This window comes from Syngnathoides biaculeatus, chromosome 14 (assembly GCF_019802595.1).
Source record: "Syngnathoides biaculeatus isolate LvHL_M chromosome 14, ASM1980259v1, whole genome shotgun sequence".
Lineage (NCBI taxonomy): Eukaryota > Metazoa > Chordata > Actinopteri > Syngnathiformes > Syngnathidae > Syngnathoides > Syngnathoides biaculeatus.
The window spans coordinates 21,770,420-21,788,575 of NC_084653.1; the positions used below are offsets into that span (position 1 = coordinate 21,770,420).

The following is an 18,156-nucleotide window of genomic DNA, read 5'->3' on the forward strand; positions in this document are numbered from 1 at the left end:
GGCGGGGAGGTGGTTTGGCCACATACGGTTTGGCTCTGAGCCGCATATCATGTAAATATGGCTCGAAACGGTAATATTGCCCCGGTTCCTTCACTCTGCTGTGAAATGTTCTCTTCGAAGAGAGCTTCCGTGTCAGAAGGAGCGTCGGAAAAATCCGAATATCTCTGTTGTTCGTCTCCCATAGCAGGCGGCACAGCGTCTTCTCAATGGCTTCGGTCCCAGTGTGAGGTCACGGACAGAAGATGGCGACCACTTGAATGTCGAATGAGACTTCCGCAACTTCCCCTTTATGGATGACGCGCCCTCCGCTCATATTTATTTTTTCGTATAGACATTGAAGTGAATAATGTTATATGTATTTTTCATTAGAATACCTATGTTAGAATGTTCATAGGCATGACACTTGACCTTTAGGGAGTTGGACAGCCGGTTGCGTTGAGCTGCAGTCATAGAGAGAAAAGAGCAGCGGGGAGAGGACGGATCCTTGGGGGTCTCCGGTGCTGATGGTGCGCATGGACGAGCGGTGTCCCCCAGCTTCCCCTGCTGTGTCCTGCCCCGTCATGAATCTGCAAATCCACTTGTAGGGGGGATGGACATGTCTCAATTCACCGAAGACTAAATTACTTGTATTGAAAAAATTAAATATTACTGTATACGATGTGATTGTGAGTCCGAACGATTGCTTGTCGATGAGTCCTGCGATCGGCTAACGACTAGTCGAGGGTGGACCACCCAAAGTCCTGTTGGATGGGGTCTGTTCACCTGCAGCCCCAGCGAGGACAAGCAGTACAGAAAGTATGAAATTAATAATAAAAGACCAGCACAAGATGTTGGGTACAATACATCAACATTTATTCCATGCACTTGCATCCTTGGATTATATTCCCCCAGAATATCCGCCGTACTGTACTCTGGAAAATACGGGAATCTGATAGGATTGGTTTGTTCGTAATGCCATTGAATATGAAGAAGAGCTGGAAAATGAGCAGAGTCAAGAAACGGTCTTGCCGGACACATGAGATGATGTCCACGATTAGAAACAATTTCACAGACACAAATTGGTATTAAATATGAGAGGAAAAAAAAAAAAAAAAAACTGTGGTCTCTTTGTCCCCTGATCGGCTTTTGGTGAAAGAAGAGATATGATTACCGGAGTAAGCATTTTGGAAACATTTTTTTTTTTTTTTTTGCTAAGTGCCACCACGTCCATACTTCATATGTCGTGATGACGACAAGATCGAACAATTTGATCCACCCAACAAAACTAATACTGTCCTCATACTTGTTCATTGTGCTTGCTTTAAATAATACAGTTGCTAAAGCTGCCTGAAATTAAAAAAACAACAACAACTCGCCATTCGTAATAAATTAATTCAATGATCATGTAGGCCAGCTACAAAGAAAACAACCGCAATCATACTTCACAGGACGCCAGCCATTACGGACAGCGTGAGGTTAATTCATTTACATGAATGTAAACACAAACGGAGACGGTGGAGGAGGGAGGGAAGGGCTTGGGGGGGGGGCTTCGAGCTGATGCTGCGGCCTGTTTTCAGTAGAAAACCCTTTGAAAAAAGTTTACAAGCGCAAATAAACGGATCATCAAGCAGCTCATTCGATCTTAGGTGTATCGAGTACAATACTGATGCCAAACGCATCCCAAAACAAATTCTTTTCAGCCAGTTTGAGCAGCTCACTGGTGACAGATCAGGTTGCATTTTGCTGAGGTTTATATACAAAAATAGTAAACGGACACTCGAAATAAAGGGAAATCAAGAGAGCTTCATGGCCTTACTACTATCTTATTACTATGTTATTACTATCTGGCTTGGGTATTCCTATCGCCTGCTCACAGACACGAGAGCTGACATTTCCGGTGAAAAATCAATCAATCAACTCTGCCTTTACACAAAAACACTGTACAAGGAAACGACAAATACTCAAAAATGAAGCTCTGGCAGATGCAGCATCCCTTGAAAAAAAAAAAATACAGTAAGAGCAAAAAGTGATTTTGTGGTCAGAAAAAAAAAAAAAATCAGCAGTCACTTACATAAATCAATGTATTTGACGCTACCATCTCTTGTTCTCAACCGGCAAACGTGAGCAGCAAAAAAAAAAAAAAAGTTCAACCCAAATAAATAAATAAATACAAATTACAACACAAGCTTCGCTACCCACTAGTCGCCGTGTCTAGCCAGCTAGACGCTCTCGATCCTGAGCGAGAAACCTCGAGTCTCGATTGCTTCCGTTAGTTCACAAACACGGATGGAATGGCTTGCTCTTTTGGGACGTACAGTACAGCCGGGGCGTTACACACGTACTTTGAGCTATGTCAGTAAAAAGTACCCTGCAAGGAATTGTTACAGGACTGATGACGGACGGGGGTGAAAAAGGGAAGAAAAAGGGAATACTGCGACTGAAAGCTATTTCCTCAAACAACGGTCGGGGTCATTTATTTGAATGACATGATGTTGGCTAACTGCTTGACGGTATTGTATGTGGTACTGCCTTTATATTATTTATCCACATATATTCTTATCGTATTTCCGTGGTATTTGCCGTATGAAGTAAGGTCTGCTAGGAATAGCGAAATTCTGCGCGTAATTGCGTGTAAATGCGTATATTGTACTGTAATTGCCTGTAGATGCCACAAGAGGGTGGCAAAAGACTACTTTTGTCTAAATGAAGCTCCTCAATTCACTTCCGCAGAGCGATGCCACCAGATAGTGTCCAAGCAAAAATATTATTGGCTTGGGCGGGGGGAAAAAAACAAAGGAGTTTTTCCAAAGAATACAGGTTAGGCCGCTCTCCTGGGTAGGCAAATTTGCAAATGTCAAAGCACAAATATGTGGGGGTCAACTATCTATGCATCCATCCATCCATTTTCTTTGCCACTTATCCTCACGAGGGTCGCGGTCGAGTGCTGGAGCCTATCCCGGCTGTCAACGGACAGGAGGCGGGGTACACCCTGAACGGGTCGCCAGCCAATCGCAGGGCAAATGGAGACAAACACAATCACACCTAGGGGCAATTTAGAGTGTCCAATTAATGTTGCATGTTTGTGGGTTGTGGGAGGAAACCGGAGTGCCCGGAGAAAACCCACACAGGCACGGGGAGAACATGCAAACTCCACACAGGCAGGTCTGGGATTGAACCCGGGACCTTAGAACTGTGAGTCCAACGCTTTACCAGCTGCTCCACCGTGCCAGTCAACTATGTGACTGATATTTATACTATTAATACAGGCAATTTCTAAATTGAAAAGAAATAGTGGAGGGCATTAATTACTCATTAATTACTACATTTTTCGCTGTTGTAATAATAATTATTACTCGCAGTGGAGGATTGTACATGATTATGAGCGACGGTCTTATCAGAAGAGAGGCTACGATTTGAGGAAATGTGCGAAAATCAAAAACAGTCGTCCAAAGCACATTCTGACAAACAGTAATTGGTCCAGTCCAGTTTGCTTCCGGTCTTTGTCCAACAATCCTGAGATGAGACTTGAAACTTCCTCGTCCTCACGCACCGATGGCGTCATTCACGACATCGTGACGACAGAAGAAAAACGAGCCGGGTATTGTCTTTGTTTTTTTGTTCGTTTCAGCTCCCCCTCGCCGCGTTATAGCTGGTCCACCTAACGCGGTCCGACGCGTGCTGGGCGCGCACGCGGCCTGATGAGGGGACGCATAACGGAGTCCGGCTACGAGGCAGGTTGGTCATGCTGGTGTTTGTAACGTTAGCTTTATAATGGGACAACCGCCGGTACTGGAGGCGAGGAGGGTGGGACGGGAGGTTCCTGTGAACTTATAGCAAAGCCTGTTGGTGCTTTGGCGGGAGCGGGGGAAACCATATATGACCAGAGATTGCAGTTTTTCTGAACTGATAAAACCTCAGAGGAAGCCCCCAATTTTTTCTGGATATCGCGTTAACATTTTGATGACTCATTGCCGTCATGTCTTTGCTGTCATAAATTTCACATGGTCTTCTGCGCCTGATAATAAAAAAAGTTCCCCATCCCTGCACTAGAGCAGTGATTCCCAACCACCGTGCCATGAGACATTATCATCATTAAGACTCTGAATAGTGAAAGATACTAATTTCTACATGATACATAATCGAAGATAAATGCTAAAAACGTGCAAAGATGGAACTAAGTATCACTCAGTTGCGGAGATTGAGCAATATTTTCCTCACAATTTCAGTTTTCCTGGTTTTTGGGGCGCATTACACGATATAAGAACTGGAACGCCTTTCTGTCACATCTGTGGCGATGTATTAAATTGTAGAGTGGACGGTTCACTGTTTAAGTGTCCTTGGGCAAGACAGAGAAATGTGAATTGCCTCCAAGTTGACAGTACAGACGAGAATCTTTTCTCAAATGCCTTCCCTCGCTAAACAAAAACATAAAAGAATAAAAATAACTCTGACACGCTGTTAGCTAACTGACTATGCCTATACTCTGAAAATGTATCTGCCCTTTGGATAGTCCGGTGGCGTGGCTGCTTTAGAGTGCCTCGTTGTCAGCTGAGTGCACGCACAGGAAAGGGTTAGGGTTTAGAGTGCCTCGTTGTCTTGCTGTAAAATAACCCCATGAGAAGTGGTGAGATTTTTTAAAATGTATAATACGTCCCTTGGCTTCATAAAGGTTGGGAAACACTGCACTGGTACATGCTGACCCCCCCCCCCCCCCCCCAAAAAAAAAAAAAATGAAGACAGTGACTGCAGCCAGATGAAGTTGTGGAGCTTCACATCTGGGTCACCTGAGAGATTAATGATGATGTAATTCCCCACTGCTCGCTGTCAGCATAACATATTTTTTCCATTTTTCCATGTGTCCGCCTCGGTATGAGCATCCCCGTCTTCTTCTCTCTCGCCGCCGCTAACGGTTAGCATGTGCATAAATCGCAAAATATGGTTTTAACGGGAGTCTTTTTCTCCACTCCGATGTCCTGAATTGTCCTTCTGAATTAAAAAATAAACTATGAATCTAATGTACATGTTCATCCGAAAAAGGAATTCCTGCCATGGGTTGCCCGGATGCGGAACATGAAGGAATGAAGATTTGGTAAAAGGAGGAGGGCGGCTTCTGAGAGAGTTTGCTATAAATTATTATTAATATTATTTTTTTTGTTGACATCATTGTCCTCTTATTGCTGTATTCTCTGCAGGACGCTGCGGGACGCCATTGGTTCCAGGCAAAAACAAACAAAAAAAGAAAACAAAATAAAACAAGACGAGTGGCCGGGTGAGCGTTCACCACGAGGAAGGGGCTCCTTTGTTGTTTCGGATGGTGGCATCTGAGCACTCGGCTTCGGATGAGTCACAGTCTGAGTCCCCAAACTGGAGAGGATTCTAGGAGAGGGAAAAAAGACAGTTAGTATTTATTTAAAAAAAAAAAAAAAAACAGAAAAGAAAAGAAAAAAAGTAGATTGAAACGGTGGTGGCTGTTGTCGGTGGATGCTCTCCAACCACAATATTAGGTACACCTCCACAATGTACATACTGTCACCTAGTGGTGTTTTGGAGGCATTGGCGAGATGAATAAAAACGGGGTAATGCCATCCATCCATCCATTTTCTTCGCCGCTTATCATCACGAGGGTCGCAGGGAGTGCCGGAGTCTATCCCAGCTGTCAAACGGGCAGGAGGCGGGGGACACCCTGAACTGGTTGCCAGCCAATCGCAGGGCACATGGAGACAAACAGATGCACTCATAATCACACCTAGGGGCAATTTAGAGTGTCCAATTATTGTTGCATGTTTTTTTGGGGATGTGGGCACGGGGAGAACATGCAAACCCCACACAGGCGGGTCCGGGATTGAACCAGGGACCTCAGAACTGTGAGGCCAACGCTTTAACAGCTGAGCCACTGTGCTTGTCTTCATTAGGTTCATGTGTGACTAGAGCCGATCCCAGCAGAGTTCTGATGAAAGGCAGGCAGGGAAGACCCTGGACTGGTCTACAGCCAATCAGAGGGCACAAATAAACAACAAGAAAAAAGCATTCATACTCAGATTTACTCGGGTGGAATTTTACAGTGTGGAAAGTGCAACAACCCCAACAAGCGTGTTTCGGAATATGGGAGGAAGCCAGAGTGGCGATTCCAACCAAGAACCAAAAAGGTTCCAAGTGCTGTAGAAAATGGATGAATAGATTTTGTGTGGCCTTCACACTGTGCTGTACAGTCTAGTATTCTGTTTAGAACTACTGACCTCGTAGCTGTGTTCATCCGAGCATAGTTTTCCCAAGGAGATCTGGGTCTTGACCCTGCGGACGGCACACTCCTTGTCAGACAAGCCGTCGGACTGGGTGGTGATGTCAATCGGGATGTCCGGTGTGTGCGACAGCAGCTCGTCCAGGTGCTCCTCCTGGCTGGCGCTCAGCCTCTCCAGCGGCCCGCTGTGGGAGTGGTCGCTGGTGTTTCCCTCCTCGCCGTCGGACACGGACAAGTTCTCAGAGCTGAACGTGGAGTACGACTGGAAGCTGCTCATACAACAATGAGGCCTGCGGGGAAATGCAAAGAGATGATGAGGATGTCGGGATAATTTCATTCGCACGGATCCACCCTGAGCCCCTTCCTGTTTCTGATCATAATGGAAAGGCTGACAGATGAGATTTGAGTGGATTCCCCTTGGACCATGATGTCCGCAGATGATATTGTGATCAGTGGAGAAAGCAGGGAGCAGGCGGAGGAACAATTAGAAAGATGGAGGCACGCACTGGAAAGGAGCGGAATGAAGATTAGCCGAAGTAAAACAGAATATATGTGCGTGAAAGTGAGGGGAGCGGAGGAGGAAGTGTGAACCTCCAGGGAGAAGAGATAGCGAAGGTGGATGACTTCAAATACTTTGGTTTAACAATCCACAGCAATGGAGAGTGTGGTAAGGAAGTGAAGAAACGGGTCCAAGCGGGGTGGAACAGTTGGCGGAAGGTGTCTGGTGTTCTATGTGACAGAAGAGTCTCCGCTAGGATGAAGGGCAAAGTTTACAAAACAGTGGTGAGGCCGGCCATGATGTGCGGATTAGAGACGGCGGCACTGAAGAAACAACAGGAAGCAGAACTTGAGCGAACAGAAATTAAGATGTTGAGGTTCTCGCTCGGAGTGAACAGGTTGGATAGGATTAGAAATGAGCTGATTAGAGGGACAGCCAAAGTTGGAGGTTAGAGAGAGCAGACGTCGATGGTTTGGACATGTCCAGAGGCGAGAGAGTGGGTATATTGGGAGAAAGGTGGTGAGGATGGAGCTGCCAGGCAAAAGAGCGAGAGGAAGACCAAAGAGAAGGTTGATGGATATATTGCGGGAGGACATGAGGAAGATGCACGAGATAGGCTTAGATGGAAAAAGATGACACGTTGTGGCAACCCCTAATCAGGACAAGCCAAAAGGAAAAGCAACATGTAGCACTGTTACTAGTTTTATTTTGGTTGGTTGGTTTCTGTTTCCAATTTCACAGACAAAACCATTTGTGGAAAAAGGGCTTTAATTTGATTTTCTGTGACTGTCCTCGGTATAAAATGGTTCCGACTTATGAGACACAAGAATGTACGCTCACTTTATGACTTTACAACTGTGTTAGTCACAGACTAAAGTACAAATTAGTGTTACTTTGCCAACGTGGGAACGGAAGTGCCCTGGGTACCTGAAATGGTTGACTGAAAAGAGCAATGGCGCATTACCTCTGTCTCCTTGGAAACTCCACTTCACTATCCACCTCTCCTTCTTCTTCTTCAGATGACTCATCGCCACCCTGGAAGAGAAGCAGTCACGGTGTCATCGTACTCGTTCATAATTTACATCACAAGGACATAAATCTTTATCAGACCGATGGCTGCTGACCTTCCTCAGAGGTCTGAGGGTACGGGAAAGTGCATTCGGAAGAGTGTGTTTGTTCTGAAAGGCCTCTTGTTCCTGAGGCTCGGGCTTCTTCAAGACCTCCCCGTTAGTAGCGGGATCTTTGTTGGGAGGCCTCGAAGGCGACCGGCTGCCCTCTTGAGTACTGAGCAGTGAAAAGCCGGGCAACTCCGGCTGACTGGACGCAGGAATGGTCTCCTGACAGTGAAGACATCCAGGGAGAGGCTGAGCCTGGCAGCAGGGACAGCCTGGACCGGCACCCGGGAGGGGATTGGAGCCGGTGGAAGAAGCCCGCTGACGCGTGTCTGCTTCCATCGCCGCGGAGATGAGGTCGGGGCTGGAACCAGAAACCCGCCTCTGCAGGTGATCGGTCTGAGGGCTGCGAAGGGCGGCGGCGGGGCCAAAATAACGCAGGTTATTGGCACAGTTTACAACGGCCTCTTCGCGGCCCTTCAGCGGGAGCGGGGGTCCGCAGGTTGGCAGGGGGAGGTGGTGAAGATGGCGGCGGGGGGGTTGGTCCTGTAGTGACTGGGGGTCTTCCGGCGCTCCTGCGGTAGATTTCAGCACCCCGAGGAACTCGCTATGGCTTCCTTTACTGTTGGCGCGGCGGTGGCGGGGCTTGCTCCGGTAGCGGGCTTTTCCAGGAGGCGTGGACACCTTTGGGCTGGCGGACAGCGGCGACGGCGACGGCAGGGGGTCCACGCTGGCGATACCGTCGGAACGCAGCAAGTCTGGCCTGGAGGAGGCGCACACAGAAACAATGTCCAGGAATAAATGTTTTCAAGAACGCTGTGGTGAAGTGGAAAACTGTGATCAATAGTTCATGTGATAAAATCAGTGCATACGTTTCTGTAAGTGCGTTAAGTTCAAGACCGAGAGAGCTCGTGCACCTACGTCATCAAATCACATCGCTGCCCGGAAGTGTCGGTCAAACAAACCATTTTTTAATGCTACGTCGATTGGAGACAACGCGAAAATACGTCTTATACCACGTGAAGATATTTCGTTTGAACGTGAAGAGACTTTACGCTACAATAAATGCGTGATTGACCCTTCCCGGGCAGGGGTTGCAAATCTGCAACAGGTTTATATATAATCGAAAATTTGAAGTCCAGAGTATCATTTTCTGAAAGTATCAGATTTTTCTCTACGTAAAAAAAATGTATTTGGTCCGGAGAGGGTTAAAAAAAAAAAGGATTTTACTTGATTGAATAACTTTTGAAGAATTTTATTTTGATAGTTTAGCATGCAGGAATATTACATAAAACAAAGTCCAGACACTTAATAAAGCTTTTCTGATGACGGCGGTGACAGTATCATCGTTTGACTCGAGTGGTAATTTCCATAAATTTTTTTTTTAAAATCTGAAGTATTTGAGTCTCACCTTTTGGCGGTGGGCATCCCCGGTTTGTGAGAAATGCTTCCTTTCTTCTTTATCAGCTTTTCCACAGCGTTGGAGCGGACAATGGGTCTGACCAGGTGGCGCTTGTAGGTGCCGGGGTACTTCTTCTCCACAGCTTGCTCTCTCCTGTGAGGTGTTCGTATGACATAATTGAAACATCCACACCAGCTCGTGTTTGACTTTAAAAAGAGAGTGTATATTTCCACTACTGGATGTCATGGAAGGGGAAAAAAAAAAAAATAAACACACTGGCCTGGGAAGCTCAGCCCATTATGTAAACAAAGGTCTGAACCCAGATGGACATGAAAGTGTAATTCTGGCTTGTTTCTGATTCAAGAACTCTAACGCTGCTAAATTAGTCATGTAAACACAATTTACTGTCATTTAATCCTCTCATTTAGTTACTGTAGATAAGTCAAGAAAATATAAAAAAAACAAACCTCATAGTTTGATGCAATGCAAATAAAAAAAAAAAAGGAAACATTGTAAATTAGTCCATCTCACTGTCACAATCCAAATTGATTATCACTTTCACGGAGAAAATTGGTTAAATTATTAGCTAATGGGTGTATTCAATTGAAATAGTCAGCGGGAGGATGAAACTGCGATTAAAGAGGTGAAAGCTGCGCTAATGAATAAAGAGGAATGATAGCAGCAGATTAGGAGGCCTCTTCCTGAGATAAAGCGCTTATTCGCTTACTTCATGAGGTCTTTCTCTCGGACCTCCAGCTGCAGCATGATGGCACTGAGCTCCATGTAGAGGTTGTTGGCTCTCTCCAGCTTCCTCTCGTAGTGTTCCCGGATGTCCAACGCGTGCCTAAGAGGGTTGGGGGAAAAAAAAAATGAAAATAAATCCTCGATCTGCGGTTGGCATGTCAAACCCAATTATGTAAGTATGCCGCAGAACGACTGCTACCAATGTTCCCTCTAATTTTTTACGTGTCTGAGCAAACACACCAGAGCGCCCCCTTTGATCATTGTGAGCAACATTAGACGTACGCACTCTGGTCAATCGGTGTCATCCATTGAAGTTAAATGGCTCATTAAAAGTTTCAGATTACCATCAGAACATTTTTAAGAAAAATTTTCTGCTTTTGCAAACTTGCACTGAAAATGTCAACAAACAAAAAAATACATTGCTAACCAAACCAAGCTATCTATGAACTATAAATTTGAAATGTCGCTTCCAACTTTGTTTCTTTTTTTTTTTTTTTAAACCCACAATGATATCCCCGTCTGTTTTTCGTGATATAAAACTGAATTATTGCTTGCAGAATATCTTTAGCAATGCATGTTAAAATCTGAATGATGCTCCCAAACAGTTTTAGGGCTAATGCTATGTTGCCTCCTGTATTTAAAATACAGAATTAGCTTTTTTGGGCACTGTATCATCTGTGCTTTCATCCGCGGTGGGATTTTAACATTACACACCATCTCATCCTGCACTTTTTACTTTGGCTTCAGACCAAATCTTTCTCACTCACAAAAGATAAAATCTCGTCCAGTTTCACCACTTTTTCTTCCAGTATTCACATACTCTGACATTCAGTAAAGCAACAGGATTTCTTTTTCTTTTCCTTTCTTTTCTTTTTTTTATCATTATTATCGAGAGTAAACATAACCAGCATGTCTAACTTGTCTTTGCTCTACGTTGCCCTGACTGTGTTTCTAACTAAAGCGCTGGTGGTGGGCGGTGTTTGTAATTATGAGTGTATCCCGGAGGGGGGCGGTGTCAGGTAAACTAGGAAGTAGAGTGTGTGGCCTGGTGTGGCCGAGCAGCGGCCCTTTGTGAGAGGCAGTGTGCTGCCGTGTTTAAAAAAAAAAAAAAAAAAAGAAGTCAGGCTGTAGTTCACTGCACTGGATCTAAGAGTGTGTGACAACTGCGTAAATGTGCAGTTGCGCAGCTTAGAGGGAACATTGACTGCTACTATTACCAGTGACAGACAATTAAAAGCACTTTTGATATGTACGAATTTCAATCAAAATGGCCCCTTGTGTTTTTTTTTTTTTATTTTCATTTTACTTAATTTTTAACTGCTGCAGGTAACCCAACATGGACACTACCACACTTCCTCTAAAAGTTAAAAACAGAATTCTGAAACAGATTTTTCCCATTTGAATTATTTCAGTTGGGAAAATGTGATTATATTCAAATCAAATCAAATCCGGGGGCATCTTTTCTTGAAGGCGGTCGCACCTGAGTTCGTCCCGTCTGCGTCTGATCAGCTCTTCGTCCAGCCTGTGAATGCACGTGCCTTCGCTTTTGATCTTCTCGAAATGTTTCTTCACTTCCTCCCTCCATTCAGCCTGGAGCGCAAATGAATGAACAAAGTCACAACCCGGCCTCCGGCTCGTGTACTGTGTGCTTCTTTAAAGCTGAAAGTCACTGCAGACCTGAGCATTGAAGTAAGTTTCCTGAGGGGCTCCCAGAACATCAGCCGAGGCAATGTCGAGGTGGAGGAGGATCTGACGGAACGACGGTCTGTTTCTGGGCTTCCCTTGCCTGGTAATGAATAAGTATGTCAGTTATTATGTTACGACTAATGAACAAGCACCCACGCACCATGTTTGTTTCATCAGAATTTTGAAGCCATCCGGGCAGGTGGAGGGCACAGGGAGGTGAAGACTGTTGCTGCCGACGCCCCAGATAATAGCGGAAGAGTCCACATCTTTGTAGGGAATCTCACCAGTCAGCAGTTCCCATAAGACGACTCCAAATGACCTGCAACGCGGAATGGGATCCTCACAACCAAAATCATCCAAGAAATCCAAAATAATTACTTTTTCGTCATTCGGAACTCACCAAATGTCCACTTTTTCTGACACAGGCTCATTTCGAATCACTTCTGGCGCCATCCAGGCCACCGTCCCAGCGAAAGACATCTTTGTACTTTTGTCACTGAGCTCTTTCGACGTTCCAAAGTCGGATATCTTCACAGAGTCGTTGTGAGTGACCAAAACACTAAAAAAAAAAAAAAAATAGAAAAGGCAAGTTTGACTATGTATGTAAAGTGTCCCCCCCCAAAAAAAAAAATCCCTGAAAATTTTTTTTGTCGAATAACAGATTTAATTCCATCTCAAAAGATATTATATTATAACAACATATAAAATCCATGTTTAATATTGACCTTAAGTTTAATTTAAATAATTGTTTTTTCAGGGTAAAGAGTGAAATTAGGCTATTTTTCAACACAGTGAATGCAAGCATGCATTTTCAATAAATTTCAATATACAAATACAGTAACAAGAAAAAAATTTTCATATGACACGCAAAAAAAAATCTAAGGCAGGCAAAAAGTAAAACGTCTGTGAGGTCACAGGCAATCCAAATATTCAACATTTGTAAAGCTTTGTTTAGGGTTTTGATAATTCTGTAATGTTTCAGGATGATCCATCCCTCCATTTTCTGAGCTGCTTATCCTCACAGGGGTTGCAGGAGGGCTGGAGCCCTGAACTGGTTGCCAGCCAATCGCACGGCACATAGAAACAAACAACAAGTCACAGTCACATTCACACCTAGGGGCAATTGAGAGTGTCCAATTAATTTTGCGTGTTTTTGGGATGTGGGAGGAATTTGGAATGCCCGGAGAAAACTCACGCAGGCACGGGGAGATCATGCAAACTCTACGCAGGCGGGGCCAGTAACTGTCATGCCAACCCTCTAACCAGTTGCGACACCGCGCCGCCGGTTTTAGTATGAAACATATTTAATTCAGTTTGCCTAGGACATGGAGTTACTCACATATTCATATTTTAAATAAATGTAAAATTTGTCGTGCAACACCCACTATTTAGTAATGCTCGGGTTCCTCAGTTTACCAGAAAACCGTTGCTGTGGCGACCCAAATTTGTACATAAGTTATGGCGACAGTAATAATTCATTACTAATGAATTATTTGTGTGAAACACACTTGTAGAGCATGAATGTAAAACAAATGAAAACCATAAGTAGGGCAGTCACTGAGTGTGCCTTCATGTGGTCGCAAGCCGTCGTAAACACAGGGGTACCCTCACTTGACAAGAAAGAAAATAATAATTAGATTGAAGGAGAAGGAAGGCGGCCTTCTACTAAAGGAGCATTAAAACAGCACTCTGAGCACATCGTGCTCCACAAACTTTCTCTTCGTGATTCATCCAATTAATCAAATGACGATGACCTTTCCAGGGGACTCAGCATGAAATCGTTCTGCTGACTACGACAGTGTTTGGCCGCGCTGCAGTATGCCAATATTGATTAAAGAAATACCGGGGGGGGAAGAGATGTTGTGTGCAGGATGTTCAGGGTAAACAACTTCACTCGCATAAAGGCCACATGATGAATAAAATCCGGAGGGTTAATGTCAAAGTAGTTCAAACTGAAAGGCTGAATTGTTGCTGCTAAAGTCTTTTCACAGCATTGTGAAGAATCTCAAGAGTAATTACATCCGTCCATGCATCCATTTTCCGAGACGCTTATCCTCACAAGGCTCGCGGGAGTGCTAGACCCCAACCCGGGTATCATCGGTCATGGTGATTATAAATTTAAAGTTCTGTTCAGAGGTAAAGTGAATATGTAGAAGAAAAAAAACCCTGCCCTGAGGTTTTATAATCTGGAATTTTCACAGACAGTACAGAAATGTTTGTTTCACAAGAATGAAAAGATTCATTAAGGAAGAAAAGAAGAATGCAGGGAAAAGAGGAAGAACCAGATAAGAAACTGGAGGGGTGTCCCATTATGCTTGTTACCACTTTTTATTTTTCTGTGTAAATTTTTTATAGGCGGAAACTTATTTCTACACTTGTGGCAAAGAAACTGAGACATGCAAGAGACAACAGAAATGTCTAATAATTAACAGTTAACTTATTCTTTACTTTTTTTCTATGATAAGTGAACCTAAAAGAGATTAATTTTTATTTATATTGTTTCCAGGCGGTACGGTGGATCAGCTGGTTAAGTGTTGGCCTCGCAGTTCTGAGGTCCCAGGTTCAATCCCATCCCTGCCTGTGTGGAGTTTGCATGTTCTCCCCGTGCCTGCGTGGGTTTCCTCCAGGCACTCAGTTTTCCTCCCACATCCCAAAAACATTCAACATTAATTGGACACTCTAAATTGCCCATAGGTGTGAATGTGAGTGCGGCTGTTTGTCTCAACGTGCCCTGCGATTGCCTGTCAACCAGTTCAGGGTGTAGCCCGCCTCCTGCCCGTTGACAGCTGGGATAGGCTCCAGCGCTCCCCCCGTGAGGATAAGCGGTGAAGAAAAAAAAACCCTGAAGTTGCTCTAAAGTACCTAACTGAAGTCTTGAATACAATGTGTTGAATACAAGCACTGGCAGGAAACTCACTTGGGAGATTTGAGATCCCTGTGGATGATCTTGTGAAGGTGCAGGTAGTTCATGCCACTGGCGATGCCCGAGGCCCAGTCCACCAGCAGTCTCGGGGTCACTTTCCGTCCCGCCCTCAACACCTCGTAGAGCTGGCCTTGAGCACAGTACTCCATGATGATGCAGTAACACGGCGCCTGAGTGCACACACCCCTGGGCGGCACAAAGGGAAACCGATGAGCGGAACAGCGGCAACAAAAAACGTGGTGCAAAAACGAAGCGGTTGGAGACCTACTTGAAGCTGATGATGTTGGGATGCTTGAGTTTTCGCAGGTGCTTGATGTCAGTCTCCTTCTGCTCGCGCACCTTCTTGATGGCCACCTCCTCCGAGCGGAATTTGCCCAGGAAAACGGCTCCCTGAGCGCCGCTACCCAGCCACTGCAACTCGGAGATTTCCTCAAACGGAACCTCCCACATATCTGGAAACGGGGAAATTCAGACTTGGATGTAGTACAGTGTTGTCTTTGGCTCAAAGAAAAAGAACATCAAAACGGTTTCACGGTGCTCCAATTGTCTGGCTCGTGACTGCAATGAGGAACGACCATCGGGGCGAGTTAATAAATAAATGTTACCCCCTCATAATTGCTTCATCTGTTCCCCTCGAGGAAAAAAAACAACAAATAGTGTATGTGACAGTATGACGGACCAAAACACACACTTCCTACCGACCATGCATGGCATATGTAAAGCACATATCAATAGTGACTTTTTCCCAGGAGTGAGGAGTCTGTGAGTGAATTTAACAGTATGCTTTTTAGTAAATCCATCCATTTAATTTCGAAATCGATTGTCCTGAACAGATTTGTGGATGAGCTGGAGCCAATGCAAAGGCGACTTGGGTGAAAAGCCGACTACACCCTGGAATGGTCGCCAGCCAATCGCAGGGCATCATAATAGATTCACGCAGCAGAAACACAATGATGTAGTGTGTAGAAAAACGACAAGATAGAAAATAACGTAAGACCCTTCAGCGAGTAATGACGAAGCATCATACATTTTAACAAAAACAAAATAATAAAATAACAGAATACTGGATTACATTTTTGAAGGATTTTCAAGGATAACTAATAGTACTTAGATAAAATAATCCAGTGACGGGTAAAAATGTATTAGTACAAATTAAGCCCCCCATGGTGCACCCCCTCCATCCCGCACACACACTGCCCAATTGACCCCTACCATTAATCGCCTGCCCATGGCCACTACGAGCAAATGTGGTATGTGGGCGGGGTTAAACGACCGAGATAATTTAGAACGTCATCCGCGAGACTCAGTCCAGTTCTGTCTGACTCGCACCCTGCAGCCTGCGGCGTGTTGAGTCTACCTTCTTTCTGAACTCAATTCGAGCTGACAAACAACACAGATTCATGCGGAGCAGCCATAAGCTCACCTTGTTGCTGTAGCTTGTATTCTGTGGAGTACGTCTTTCCGATGATGTTCCAGACCGGTCGGAGACAGCCGAAGAGACCCTCCAGGAAGCCGCCCGACCCGGGCCCCGTTCTGTGAAAGTGCAACTTGATGTCGTCGGGGTGATGGAGGTGACCTTGCCTCCCGTCTCCGCCGTGGTCCACATGACATTCCCCGTCTCCCGGTTGCTCCTCCATTCCGCTCCTGCAGCCGCCGTGTTCGCAGGAGGCCGGTGAGACCGGTTCCTCGTGGTCGTGCTCCTGCAGCTGAAGGACGCTGTTGTCAAAGTGACCGCCCTCACTCCGCGTGGAGTCTACGCTTAAGGCCGTGTTCGGGGGACTCAAACCCCCCAGGACCGTCTCTTCGTCCTGGCTGGGCGGCGGAAGCAGCTGCAGGGCCACGGGCAGGTGTGCGGGCGGGGCCAGGTCCGTAATTATCTGCGGGGGTAACATCGAAGGAGGGGCCGGTGGAGGCTGCGGTTGAGAGTTTGGCGGGTTCGATTTCTTCACGGAGTCCCCAACTACGCTGAGTTTGAGCTCCTCCTTCAGCTTGCCCACCAGCATACTGGGGCAGGAAGTCCATGAGAGCACCTCGGGAGAACTTCCCATGATGTCATGCGTGAACATTGGCTATGTACACCTGGCGAGGAGTGGTCCTAACACATTGGCTCACCCGTATTTGAATCAGCTGTAAAAAATAAAAAATAAAAAAATAGCACAGAGACGTTCGTGATTAAAGAAAATTTCACTGCTTTCATAAAACCAACACAAGGCGAGTACTATCGCACTGAGTTCTTGCTACAAATCTTCTCATTGACTGGGTTGGAATGAGTTTACATTAATGACTTATTTTTGCTGAATGAAGTGGTTTAATTACAAACAAACATCAAGTAGGCTTTAAGACAGTGCATACGAGCCGAATAAATCACACTGGATAGAATAGCCTCATTTTGGGGAAGATTCAGGAAAACAGTTGGACCGACTCGACGGCACGCAAAAACAGTTGGGGCTTTGCGCCGCTGCCAGCGGGGTGTTATATCAGTCGAGAAGGGATTAAAACTTTTGCTGTGTTCGGGAAGCTCAGAGCCAAACATCTGGCATGCACGGACCAACGTCTGAGCGGGCACAGCCAGCCTTGCGAGCTTGGGTACACTCGATCAATCGGTATACCTGCCAGTGTTGCAAGGGGAATGTCAACGAGGTGACACAACATTCCAGAGACGAGTGAATCTGTACAGATGTCATTAAAAAAAAAAAAAAAATTTCCAGAGAGACCTGGCCAAGACAGACAGCAGCAAAAACAAAGCTGCAGGAAAGGCGAAGTACAGTTTACAAAGTCAACATCTTTCAACATCAACATTTAAACACCTGTTCAAGCATCTGAGCTAAGAGATTAACATTTAATAGAAAGTGCTTCAATCTCTTAATTTAGGACCAGTTCCTTGATTTTTTTTTTTTTTGGGGGGGGGGGGAGAATATATATATATATATATATATATATATATATATATATATTATAATGTGGTGAGATTACCTGGCAAAACATCTTTTTAAAAATAATTTTTCGATTCCAAATTGTCTCTTATTAACGACCCAACTACAGTGAAGACAATAAGTATTTGAACACACTGCTATATTGCAAGTTCTCTCACTTAGAAATCATGGAGGGGTCTGAAATTTTCATCATAGGTTCATGTCCACTCTGAGAGAGATAATCTAAAAAGAAAAATCCAAATTGTTCACGATTTATTTGTGTGATACAGCTGCAAATAAATATTTGAACACCTGAGAAAACCAATGTTATTATTTGGTACAGTAGCCTTTGTTTGCAATTACAGAGGTCAATCGTTTCTACTGATTTCTAAGTGGGAGAACTTGCAATGTATCAGGGTGTTCAAATACTTATTTTCTTCACTGTATATCCTTGGATTTGCTGTTTCCATCTGCTTCAGTACGATGCGCCGAGTGTCTGAAGAAGTGAGTGACAGGAAAGGTCCAAGTCTAGATAAATCCTTTTGGTAGATCTCAAAATCGAAGTTGTTCATTTGCTGATCTGGTGGTGTTTGAATGTTTTGGCGAAGGCATGTACTGTATCAGCGAACATTTATCTCCTGGAGGGTAACCCGAGCGGTGT

General features: G+C 44.9%; 1 protein-coding gene across 1 annotated transcript in view; it reads right to left on the bottom strand.

The window, feature by feature from the left end:
* Positions 1-3,705: 3,705 nt before the first annotated feature.
* si:ch211-45c16.2 (mitogen-activated protein kinase kinase kinase 13) overlaps positions 3,706-18,156 on the bottom strand; it is a 31,074-nt gene continuing 16,623 nt past the window's right edge. The window contains exons 2-14 of the mRNA XM_061841094.1: positions 16,007-16,710; positions 14,852-15,035; positions 14,578-14,769; positions 12,061-12,219; positions 11,821-11,979; positions 11,652-11,760; positions 11,455-11,564; positions 9,958-10,074; positions 9,240-9,383; positions 7,841-8,591; positions 7,681-7,751; positions 6,216-6,507; positions 3,706-5,355 (exon numbers count right to left, since the gene is read on the bottom strand). Of these exons, the coding sequence (XP_061697078.1) occupies positions 5,257-5,355; positions 6,216-6,507; positions 7,681-7,751; positions 7,841-8,591; positions 9,240-9,383; positions 9,958-10,074; positions 11,455-11,564; positions 11,652-11,760; positions 11,821-11,979; positions 12,061-12,219; positions 14,578-14,769; positions 14,852-15,035; positions 16,007-16,649 (3,030 nt within the window). The 5' untranslated portion in view covers positions 16,650-16,710 and the 3' untranslated portion in view covers positions 3,706-5,256. The remainder of the gene's footprint in view (positions 5,356-6,215; positions 6,508-7,680; positions 7,752-7,840; positions 8,592-9,239; positions 9,384-9,957; positions 10,075-11,454; positions 11,565-11,651; positions 11,761-11,820; positions 11,980-12,060; positions 12,220-14,577; positions 14,770-14,851; positions 15,036-16,006; positions 16,711-18,156) is intronic.